At 47.6% G+C, this 11173-nt stretch overlaps 1 protein-coding gene across 6 annotated transcripts in view; it reads right to left on the reverse strand.

The window, feature by feature from the left end:
* The window catches only part of PAN2 (PAN2 poly(A) specific ribonuclease subunit), a 13427-nt gene extending 3335 nt beyond the window's left edge, over positions 1-10092 (reverse strand). Inside the window, exons 1-20 of one of the 6 annotated variants that reach the window (XM_012652682.1) lie at positions 9905-10092; positions 8878-9271; positions 7228-7397; positions 6994-7114; positions 6752-6829; positions 6091-6358; positions 5011-5353; positions 4711-4807; positions 3726-3845; positions 3393-3512; positions 2987-3115; positions 2662-2861; positions 2412-2545; positions 2171-2277; positions 1866-1964; positions 1678-1751; positions 1424-1571; positions 991-1134; positions 837-896; positions 536-626 (exon numbers count right to left, since the gene is read on the reverse strand). In XM_012652682.1, coding sequence (XP_012508136.1) covers positions 536-626; positions 837-896; positions 991-1134; positions 1424-1571; positions 1678-1751; positions 1866-1964; positions 2171-2277; positions 2412-2545; positions 2662-2861; positions 2987-3115; positions 3393-3512; positions 3726-3845; positions 4711-4807; positions 5011-5353; positions 6091-6358; positions 6752-6829; positions 6994-7114; positions 7228-7397; positions 8878-9159 — 2785 coding nt within the window. In that variant the 5' untranslated portion in view covers positions 9160-9271; positions 9905-10092. Of the gene's footprint in view, positions 1-535; positions 627-836; positions 897-990; positions 1135-1423; positions 1572-1677; positions 1752-1865; positions 1965-2170; positions 2278-2411; positions 2549-2661; positions 2862-2986; positions 3116-3392; positions 3513-3725; positions 3846-4710; positions 4808-5010; positions 5354-6090; positions 6359-6751; positions 6830-6993; positions 7118-7227; positions 7398-8877; positions 9272-9904 lie in introns of those variants that run through there. The other 5 variants (XM_012652671.1, XM_012652677.1, XM_012652663.1 and 2 more) reach the window with 5 other exon arrangements.
* Between the last annotated feature and the right edge of the window lie 1081 nt (positions 10093-11173).

Below are 11173 nucleotides of genomic sequence, written 5' to 3' on the forward strand. Positions count from 1 at the left end.
TAAGCTAGGAAAAAACTAGAAAGACCACAGAGAAGAAATAGTAACATTTTTACTTTGGATCTTAGTTTAGAAAATCTGGAAAAATAAGATTATAGAGAAACTATAGTTTAAAGGTACCAAATAGGGACTTAACAAGGAGCTCATCTCCAAAAGAAGAGGTCTTGGGGATAAGAATGGTTAGACTCAAAATCATAACCTAAGCCATTTTGATCAAAATTACCCTATTACCCCTTCCCCGCTCCACTCTCAGGATTTCCAGCTTTTATTTTATTTTTTAATTTATTTTAACTCAGATAGGCATCCTAGATTTCCAGCTTTTAAACTCAAGGTCTGATAAGCAGGAATCTCTTTAGTATCCTTGGAAATATTTAACATTGGTTATCAATCTATATAAATACTAGAAACAATGCCCCAGGTGTCATCTTGAAGCCCAATCAAAACTGCCCACACCCTTTGCTACCAAGTGGTAAGCTGGTAAACAATGAAAAAAAAAAACAAACTGCTCACACCCTTGCGTCTACTATGTACCACTTACTGTTCAGGTTGTATCTGGAATTGAGGTTTCTTTTGACGTAATAAAGGATAGCAGGTACTTTCCAATTCATGTCAAACTGTACAGCTTCATGCTATGGAAGAGAAAAAGCACTTTTAGCCTATATACATGCCTCTTTTCCTTTCCCCAAGTAAGACTCAGGTACTATTTTTAATTCTGCTAATGCTTTTTATTCCTGAGGATCCTTCCCTCTTAAATCTGCCTGGCATTCTACAGGGCTCTGAGGATAAGGATGCTAGGAAAAAGGGAGATAAAAGGAGGAATGGGCCATGTTGCAACTAACCTTATCAATAGGTTCAATAAGAAAGTCATTGAATAGATACCACTGCTGGTGAGTAACGCCCTGTGGAGATACAAAGTGATGGCTAGACCATTCTGTCTCAGACTATACATTGTGGCCATCTCAGGAGAGTCCTGCCCTGTACCACCTCACTCACCTCCTTACGTTGGTGGTAAGTCTCTCCAACTTTGATGTGAGCCACCAGGCTGCCCCCTGTGCGTGAGTCCAGGATGTGTACCACAGTAGCCATCAGGTCATACACATAGACACCATGCTCCTCCTCTGCCCTGGCTGGGCCCCACTGTGAGGGGGGTACCCAGGCTGCTAAGCTAAGTTTAAGGATTGGGAAGGAAGGGGAACGAGGACAGAGGACAGGGAGGTGGGGGCATAGGAGGTGGGGGACCAGGGTAGATTATCTCCATCCTAGCCCAATTATGACTCCCAACACTGAACTGAGTCACTGTGGGAACTACTAGGCCTTATTTCCTTCCTTTTCCCTCTGCTAAGTTCCACCTTCCCCCTGCCCTGCTTCACCTTCTGCCATGCCTTCTCTCCCTTATTCCCCTCCCTCTTTCCAGTTTTTCAACAACCTGCACCTCATCCCCATCAGTCCAATTGCAAACATCCAGCCCTTTGTTCTTGGTCATCTTCATGCGAATGGAGAAAGGAAGCCAGATATTCTTCAACTCCTCAATGGAGGGACACACCAGCACACCCTCTGGACTCCCTAGTTCTTTCCTATCAGGTCAGAAGAATTGGAAATTTGTTCTGAAGAGATCTAGCCAGTGACAAGAGGGGACACTGGGTAGTTCAATCCTTTGACAACTTCTAAGACAGCACCTACCAATCAGCCAAAGCAAATTCCTTGTTCTTGGAGATTTCCCCACCATGTTTCTTTACTGTCATCTTGAAGGCAACCTGAACACAAAGGAAAAACATCTGATTCCTTAGAACATAATCATATATGAAGGTCAGAAGGGGAAGAAAACTAAAAAGTACTCCTAAAAGCCTGTTTCCAGCCCTAGTCCTTACCTCAGCCTGCATTCTCCAGAAATCAGCCTCTTTTGAGCTGTTTACCTCACAATTGATGACAAGAATATCTGGCAGATGGCGGATGTTACGGGTCTGAATCTTAGAGGATAAAACAAACAAGGAATGGCAGGGAGTGTAGAGGGAAAGAAGCCTGGACAGGAACCTGGGTCTGCATTCTCAAACTGGGGCTCCTCCCACTCCCCATAGATCCCTGGATGGCAGTGCTGACATAGCCAGCCCCAGATGAGATGGTAGCTGAGTCCCCAACATGGCAAAACTCTAGTCTGGTCCAACAACCCACTCACTGTAGGCTGGTACTTTTCACAGTTGTCACACCAGGCCTGTGTATTCTGTTCCAGGCAGATGCTTCGCTTCAGCACCTGAGCAAAGTCATAGTTCTTCCCGGTTTTATCTGAGGGGAAATTGAAAGCCTCACCCCTGGTTCTCCCCTCTACCCACAGTTAGTCCCCACCTCTTTCCTGATGTCACAGGACATTTGGGGGAGCCTTCCCAACCCTTCCCAACAGGGTATATTACTGTTGCTACCATCAGGGTAGGAAAGCGTGAAGAGCAAGGTGGAAGAGGCTCGCACGGTCTCACTGCCACAGCGGCAGAGGCTGCAGTTCTCCATCTCACAGCTGAACAGCTGCCCAATGACAGAGTCCCCCGATGAGCAAAAGCTGCTAAGAGCAGAGAGGACAATATAGGCACACTGAGGGAGTTAGGAGACCCTTTAAGTCACAGAGGGGCCTGGCCTGTCATGGTGGCTTTAACTGTTCCTATCCCGATTCCATACCTGCTTCCAGCCCCTCGATAAGCCTGTGGTACTTCCAGCTCCTGCATATCCTGATGTAGCTGAGTGAGAATGAAGCGATTCCATCTCTGAATGAGCCTGGCCAGATTGCCCTTGCCTGAAGCCTCATCTGAGTCAGCCAGGATAAGACCAAGGGCTGAGGCCTCAGGAATGGTACGGAATGCCCGAAGAAAATTATTGCCCTGGAAGCATGTTGGTGGAAAAAGGTTATTTTCTCCTTTGTAGCCATTTACACAGCAATGTCCCTGACTAGTGTCCACCTCCCTTCTCCTTCCATTTTAAGTGTCCTGGGTTTCCAGGCACTGACCTGGCAAGGGTCACCACGAGAGAGGTCCAACATGTGGAAGAGAAAGCCCAACTCACATGCCAGGCAGAACTCCTTCTGGCAAAGGTGGTTCTGGATTAGACAGCGAACAGGCTCCAGGAAATAGAGCACCTGGAGGGAAGAACAGGAGAACTGGTGTAGGAATCTGGGACACGGAGGAGGAGACATGCATAGGGTAAAAGTGATCTGGTGGAAAATACAAAGCAGGAGTCCACCAAAGCACTGGAGCTCATAGAGGAGACTTGAAGGTTGTAGGGGAAAAGAAAGAATGGTAGAGGCCATGGTAAAGCAGGCTTGGTTGAGGAAACCTGCAAAGAATAGGGGTTGAGGAGCCATGGAGAAGAAAGGTAGTAGACAGGTTCAAGTTGTAGAAATACCCAACTCTTACCTGGATCATGCAGTTACAGTATGCATTGGGGATATGAGGCTCTAATCCAGCAAACAGGGTCTTATTGTAGTGTTTGAAGTCAAAGTCCTCCAGCCCTAGCTTGGAATATTTGATGGTCACCTGAGGCAGAAACAGTCTGAGCAAGACGAGGATATCCTCAGAGTCCCTGAATCTTCCCAGTAGCCATAGACTTTCCCAGAACCTCCCTCTCAGGTCCAGGGTGGTAGGTGAAGGCCTCCTGACTTAGTCCTTCAATCCTTTCTCATATGAACCCCTTCCCAGGGTACCTTTCCCCACATCTCACAGGGCCCCTGCCTTGGTGTCCCCCAGCACCTTGCGGTATTTCTTAGAAACCATGTGGAGATGTGGCTCCTCTTCCCGCCCTATCGGTGACTCAGTGACCTGGCTGAAGCTGTCAAATTCACTGTCCGACTCCTTGAGTCGGTAAGGAATCTAGGGATTTTAAAAAGAGGCAACCTTGTTGGATGTCTTGTCATCTTTGGCTTCACCCCACCTTTATCCCAACATTGAAACAGCCACCAAGTCCTGAACCTTCTATTTTCCTAGCATTCTCAGCATCCACTACTTTTTATTTCCACTGCCATCAATCACTCTACTTAGTCACGATTGGACAACTGCGATGGCTTCCACACTCATCTCCCTATATATTCATGCTGTCCAGCATACGAGTACCAAACTAACCCTCCTGGAATGCTGAACATCACTTCTTCCACTACACAGTGGTGTTCAAGGCTTCACAATCTGGCCCTTTCTAACCTTAATCTCTCACTACTGCCCAATACCAACAGCTGTTCCAGCCAGAATGTTGTACTGACAGTCTCCCTCAGACGTGCTTTTTGCATTTATGCCTCTTGAGACCTTCACTAACACTGTTCTCTCATCTTGAATAGTCTTCTCTTGTTACTATCTACTTGCCCATATTTCACATTTCCAGCTCAATATCCACCTAGTTCATTACACCTTCCCTGACCACTCTAACCCAGAGTAACATTTTTCCCTCCAAACAGCTCTGGCACTGAATGCTTATAACAATCCTTTAGCATTTAACAATCAAATGTAAGTAATTTCTGATATGGCTATGTCTTACCTTCACCAACCAAATACTAACTTCCTAAGAGCAAGGACCCTATCTTCTTTATCCCTGAATCCTCCCTAACACCTAGCATAGTTCTTTCAATTCTGTAGGCCCCAAAAAACCTTTACCGACTGTCCAAAAACAAAAGAAAGACTAGTAAAGGAAAAAGGAGAAATGCCAGTGGGCTGATGTGGGGGCTGACTGTCTCTGTTCTGAACATACCTGATTGCGCAGCCTGGTGCGGGGGTTGGGTGCATAGCCAATGAAGCCCACCTTCTTCATGGTGCGTAGAATCTCTGCATCCACAGGTGGTGCACGCCTATAATCCAATATAGTTCTAGAGCTTGAAGGGTTGTGTTGTCTACCCGTCCACTCCCCAATCCCCAAAGGCCAAGAAAAAAAGAAAATACTGAAGGTAGATAAAAATCAGGAAAATAGTAGAATAATAACAAGGCTAGCAGAGAATTCTGGTATCTTGGCCCTTTCCCCCTCCCTCCTTTTGGCCCAGAGGTGGGGTACAACCTGGGAGCTGGAGCGGAGTTGGCAGCAGGCCAATCAGAGAGAAGTGTGTCAGTGGTGAGCGGGACAGGGATGAGGGAAAGAGGCAGCAGGTCCTGGCTCCAGTCCAGAGGAGGCAGTGAGTCCACGAGACAGGGCAAAGCAAACTCAGTCTCACGGGAGTAGGGGTTGAAGGAAGGCTCAGGGGAATCAGTCCAGAGGTGCACGCAGCCCTCAGAATCCCCAAAGGCCAGGGCCTGCTTGCTGGCTGACACATCAAAGGTCATTAGCAGAGGCCCCACAGGATTCACATGAAAGATATCTGCTGGGTTGGCCAGGCCCGTAGGCTCACAGAACTGGCACTGCCCTAGGAGGGAAGAAGAAATCCACTGAGCCCTGGAAAGTGAAAGGGAGCTATCCTTATATGCCCTTCCTACCCTCTTCCCTGGTATCTAGGTAAGATGGGTCCCAAATCCATGCCTAGAGAGAAAAAGAATACCATCTGATGTCTCCCCACAAACTACAAGGATGGTTTGCTACCCAGCAAAGAGCAATTCTAGAGTGATTTTGCCTATTCCATCTTTATCTTTTTTTTTTTTTGAGACAGAGTCTCACTGTGTTGCCCGGGCTACAGTGCCGTGGCGTCAGCCTAGCTCACAGCAACCTCAAACTCCTGGGCTCAAGCAATCCTTCTGCCTCAGCCTCCCGAGTAGCTGGGACTACAGGCATGCGCCACCATGCCTGGCTAATTTTTTCTATATATTTTTAGTTGTCCAATTAATTTCTTTCTATTTTTAGTAGAGACGGGGTCAGGCTGGTCTCAAACTCCTGAGCTCAAACAATCCACCCACCTCGGCCTCCCAGAGTGCTAGGATTACAGGCGTGAGCCACCGTGCCCGGCCCATCTTTATCTTTTTCCATGTTCCTCACAACAAAGGACAAAACAAAAGCTCTAATCTCTGACTAAACCCAAGTGAAATCCTGGGACCCCAATGAAAGGTTACTTCTTTTCCCAACAAAATGTTTCTAGAATAGTACTCCTTCTGTGCCTACTTCCCCTTTGCTCATCCATCCCTCCTACCCAATCCTATATGCCCTTCATACCCGACTGGGAGATGATAGCAAGACGAGAAGTATATGTAGGAATGAAGCGCAAGAAGGCAGGATCCACATGTACTTGAAGTGGTGTGATGGCACGCATCATGCGCAAATCATACACCTTGAGGAAACGGTCACAAGCAAGGCCAGTGAGGCGGCTGGAGAAGCCACAGGCAGCCAGTAGATTGCCGTGCACATCAAAATCTGACAGACTCCCTGAGAAGGCATCAAACTCATGCTCCACCTTAAAAGTGCGAAGGTCTCGCAGGGAAACCTAAAGAAGAGACAACTCAGTTATCTGCCAACTCTGTTATCAGGAAGAGTACCTGCCACTTACCTAACCTTGTGAAGTCCCTACCAAAGGAACTAAGGCTATAGGTCAGATATGGACAATTAAGAGTCCAGAAAAGGCAGAGAAGCCAAGAGCTGAATAGGACCGCAAGGAGAACTCTTGTTTACCGTTTTGGCTCTAAAGTACCTTGTTACAATAGAAAACATCAGGCTATAAGACAATCTCATAGTATAACATCGCTGAGTAGAAAGTGAATTTACTCTTTTCATCCCTCATCTCCAATCCTACTATACACGGAGAGTTGAGAGAAAGCACAGCCCAATCAGGTATCTAGTGAAACAGGGCCCTGTGGTGGGAGAAATGGAACTTGGCCACCTTGCCAGATGTATGGCCACAGAAGAAGAAGCGATTTGTCTGTCTCATGATGGTGACTCCAGGTGTTTCAACTGCATACTGGAGAGGGAAGCAGGAAAAACCAGTGAGAAAATGATTTTTCCCACAGACCAAAGGAACAGAAAGGTCACATCCACATCTCAGGCACATCACCAGCCCAAGCATACCCTGACCCCCCAATAACCTCAGGCCCTGCATGGGTCTTTCCTGTCCCAGGCTTGTACCTTCTGAGTCTCCTGAACAGTGTTAAGATCAATCTCCAATATGTGGTTCTGCAACCCACCAATGAGTAGAGTACTGTTGTCAGTCAGTAGGAGACTGTGCATATCCTCATTCTCATCTAGCCTGCTGGGGAGAGGAAAGGCTAAGGGGCCAGGGTCTCACAATCTGCCAATCCCTTAGCCTTCCCACCCTATGAGGTACCCTCTCTCCCAATCTAGAGCTTAGAAGCCACTTACAGGTAATCAAATATAATGAGGCCCCCACGAGCCATATACTTGAGGTTGTTCTTGGTGAGAAAAAGGATACCATTCTCCAGGCTCTGGATCTGTCGAATGTCATCACTGCCATTGACCTGAAAGGATGAGTAGCGCTCCAAAGCTGGGCCGAAAAAAGAAGTGGCATGGCCCTGTAGGGGACAAAGATGACAGAGACACCCTGAGTGGAGGGGCAGGGTCATTCCACATGTAGGTCAAGGAACTAGACAGGGCTCAGCCTTTTTCTTTTCTTGCTTGGCCTTTGTGACTAGGAGCAACTGAGGCCTAAGGCTAGGCCTAAGGCTAGGAACCATATGCCGCATATGCCTGTAGTCCTAGCTACCTGGGAGGCTAAGATGGGAGGATCACTTGAGCCCAAGAGTTCCAGGTTACAGTGAACTATGATCACACCACTGCACTCCAGCCTGGGTGACAGAGTAAGACCCTGTCTCAAAAAAAAAAAAAAAAAAGTACTAATCAACACCTGATATATTGTGTATGTTTTCTGTTTGTTTTGTTTACTACTTATTCCAAACCTAGAGCAAGGTCTGGCATCTAGTAGGTGGCTCAAAAAACACTGGTTGTTCTATGCCAGCATCTGTGTGGAGTAAAAGAAAAAAAAACTAAAAAAGGAAAAAAAGAAAAAAACTGGTTGAATGAATTAGTATCTACCTCCTCAACTTCTAGTCCAACAAATCCTAATTGTTTGTAGTTCCTGCACTCTATACTCACCATGCTTTGTAATATCTTGGGAATCTTTGTTTATCCTATGCCAAGACAGCCTTTTCCAATCTCCTTTACCTAATTCCTACTCATCTTTCAAGCCTCAGTTCAAGTGTCACTTCCTCCTGGAGGCCCTCTCTGACCCTCCTCCATGCTCTCCAGCACTCAGTACTTATTTTCACACCAGCACTTAGTACCATAAAATTACCTGTTTATGTGTCTTTTTTACCTCACTGTCCTATAAACTCTTTGAGGGCAAGGATTATGTTTTATTCAGCTTTATTCCCTGTGCCTAGCATAGCAGTAGACATTGCCTACTGAACTGAATCAATCACACACAAAAAATTCATCCCTTCTAATGGAAAAACGATTCACGCTCCATGAAAGGTAAATTAGTAAACCAAGGACAGCATATTATTTCTTACAAAATTTCTGGGTTCCATAGCATATTGGCAATATGGACATACATTTTAAAAAATTAGCATTGATAACTGCTCTAAGAGTAAAATCAACCAGAGAAGACTGAAGCGTATCTCCATGTAAGATACGCAGAAATGTTCATTAAACAGTCTATAATAATAAACATGGAAAACAGAAAAGGGGCATTAGAGATTGGATTTGGATGGCTACAGACCAAGTGATGGGTACAATTATCAAGACTGATCAGAACATGGGATGAGCAAACTATGATAAAAGCAGAAGCCTTCTGAGAAAGAGTACCTATGTAATTTATTCTTGGATCCTAGACTCCCCTTTTCTCTCCACCACCCTCCTCTTGGCTTGACTTAGAGAGCCAGCTAACTCTCATTATTTCAACTCAGTTCTGCCTCCTTGCAAAGCAGCTGTCTTTGGGGCCAAGACCACATAAAGACCTCCAACATCTCCTTTCAGCCCTCACAAAGTTCTTACCCCGTGGCTCCCCACCCACAGCATCTCCTCGTGCAAGTCAAAGTGGGAAATGGAGACAGGCACACCCACTTCAGCCACCACACTGTGCAATTCAGAGTAGACACCTTCCATTATGTGCACTGACTCCTGGACGGGAAGAGCCTCCAAGGCCACTCCCTCTGGGTCCAGCTCCACATTCTGTAGCAGACTTGGGTTCAGGTGGGCATCCAGGACAGGGTCCAAGGCAGAATGCATGGTGGGAGCATACTCTGCCAGTCCAGGATCAAGACCCTCAAAGTTCATGATGACGATGGCAGTTGATTAGACTTGTGTCACACCCTCCCTTGCCAGTCCCTTTAGCCTGACCCAACCTTCGGCAGGACAGCACCAATGGGCCTAGAATGGACATCCCAGCCTGCAAGGGGAAAGAGGTAGCTGAGTCAGGGGTAGGTCCAAGTACTGGTACTTAGTTTCTTCTAGGTTATGTGGGAGGAAGATGAAGCAGGCAGAAGGAATGAAACTGCCAGGCTGAGGATGAAGCAGGCAGGGGACAATGGGCAGGGGGGTGGAGTTGGGAGAATTACTGTCCCTTCCTCTCCTCCTCTAGGCCCTCTGTACTCCCCATCACCTTACTATCTAACCTAATTATTTCCCTTCAGACCTGCTCACTCGCCTGGCTCAGCCCTGAACCATCAGGTGAAGGGAGCAGGAACTACGGGGGTTGCAGTTAGGGAGAGGGGTGTAAGCTGCTTGTTTCCCAGAATTTGGGTTGGGATGGGGGGGTTGGCAGTGAGGAGAACAAGAGAAGTCAGTTTCCCAGAATCCTCTGTAATAATTACCCAGGATTCTCTAGGGGAAAACAACAATGGCCAGTTACCCACAATTGAGGTGGGGGTAGGGGAAAGTAATGGAAACGGCTAGTTACCCAGAATTCCCCGGAGGAACCAGGGAAATGGGCTATCTAGAATTCGACCCCGGCGGCGTGAGGGGAGAGACAGGGCAAGGGTCAGATGTGTTCCTGGGATGCGTACGGGGAATGGGTCATTACCAAGATTTCTCCATGGCGGATATTTTGGAGCGCGTGGAATTAAAACGAGTAGGGGGAGCGCAAGCGCCGTCACCTCCGTGGGAAATTCCAGTTTCCCCAGTTCTCCCCCACGCCTCAGGCTCAATCTAACTCTACGGCGGGAAGGACCGGACTCCCAGTAGCGGCTTCCAATGAGGAAGGGCTTGGGGAGCGTCTAAACCAATCAGAAGGAGCCAGGTACAGACGCACTCCGCGAGAAGGCGTGTGACGCAGGAGCGGCGCCAAAACACGGTTACGGAGTGCCGTTGGGAACAAACGAAGCCAGACCCTGGGCTTGTTTGCGGTTGTAAAAAGTAATCGTTCCTTTTTTAAACCTTCTTGAATAAAATTAGACCTAGGCTTGGAAACCGACCTTTTATGCTCCCTGTGACTTTAAGATCTCTAGAATAAGGGGCGTCCAAGGCAAAGTACTGGGAATCGACTGCTGGGTATTCCCAGCGTTGCCTAGTTCACCCTCTCTTTCCGCGGTGCTCTAGTGAGCTACTCCGCAACCTCTGACCCTATTGCCCCCGAAACTCGCCGGCATTTCCTATCATCCCTAGATATGGGAGAAAAAAAAGGAAGCGGGAGCCACACTCTTGACACGGCCCAAGTGGCCGCATCTTCTACGATTCTAAAGGCATCCATCTGAAACTCCCATCTGTGATTGTTCCCTCCCCAGAGGCCCTGGTAATATTCCCGGGGAATAGGACCCCCAGGGTATCAAATTCCCCTAGCCCACGGAGCTGCACGTTCTCTCAGAGGGGGATGAGAATGGCAAATTGAGACATTTGCCTTCTCGAAACTTAAACGACTCACCGTCAACGGTTATTCTGAGGGATTCTTGGGGCGTGTGAGCTTGAATGTCTTTGGAATGGGTCCAGGTTGTGAGATGTCTCAGGGCGCTTTAGCTCAGCTGTCCTTACTGTTTCTAAAGGCCACATAGAGGGACTGTGGTGGAAGAAATTCCTCACACAGGGTACAGTTTTAAAGCATTTCTCTTTCTTTCTTGTTTTTTTTGACAGAGTCTCTCTTGCCCGGGCTAGAGTGCTGTGGCGTCAGCCTAGCTCACAACAACCTCAAACTCCTCGGCTCAAGCAATCCTCCTATAAGAACCGGTCCCCCTCGGCCCCAGGAACAGAGAAGCAGAGTCACTGAGGATGCAAATGGCAAAGGAGTTTATTTGCTAGCTCGAGCTAGGGTCCAAGTCCCAGAGCACCAACGCAGTGGCCTCCCTAGGAACCAGGACCC

The sequence above is a fragment of the Propithecus coquereli genome, unplaced genomic scaffold (genome assembly GCF_000956105.1).
Source record: "Propithecus coquereli isolate 6110/MARCELLA unplaced genomic scaffold, Pcoq_1.0 Scaffold111, whole genome shotgun sequence".
NCBI classification, from domain to species: domain Eukaryota; kingdom Metazoa; phylum Chordata; class Mammalia; order Primates; family Indriidae; genus Propithecus; species Propithecus coquereli.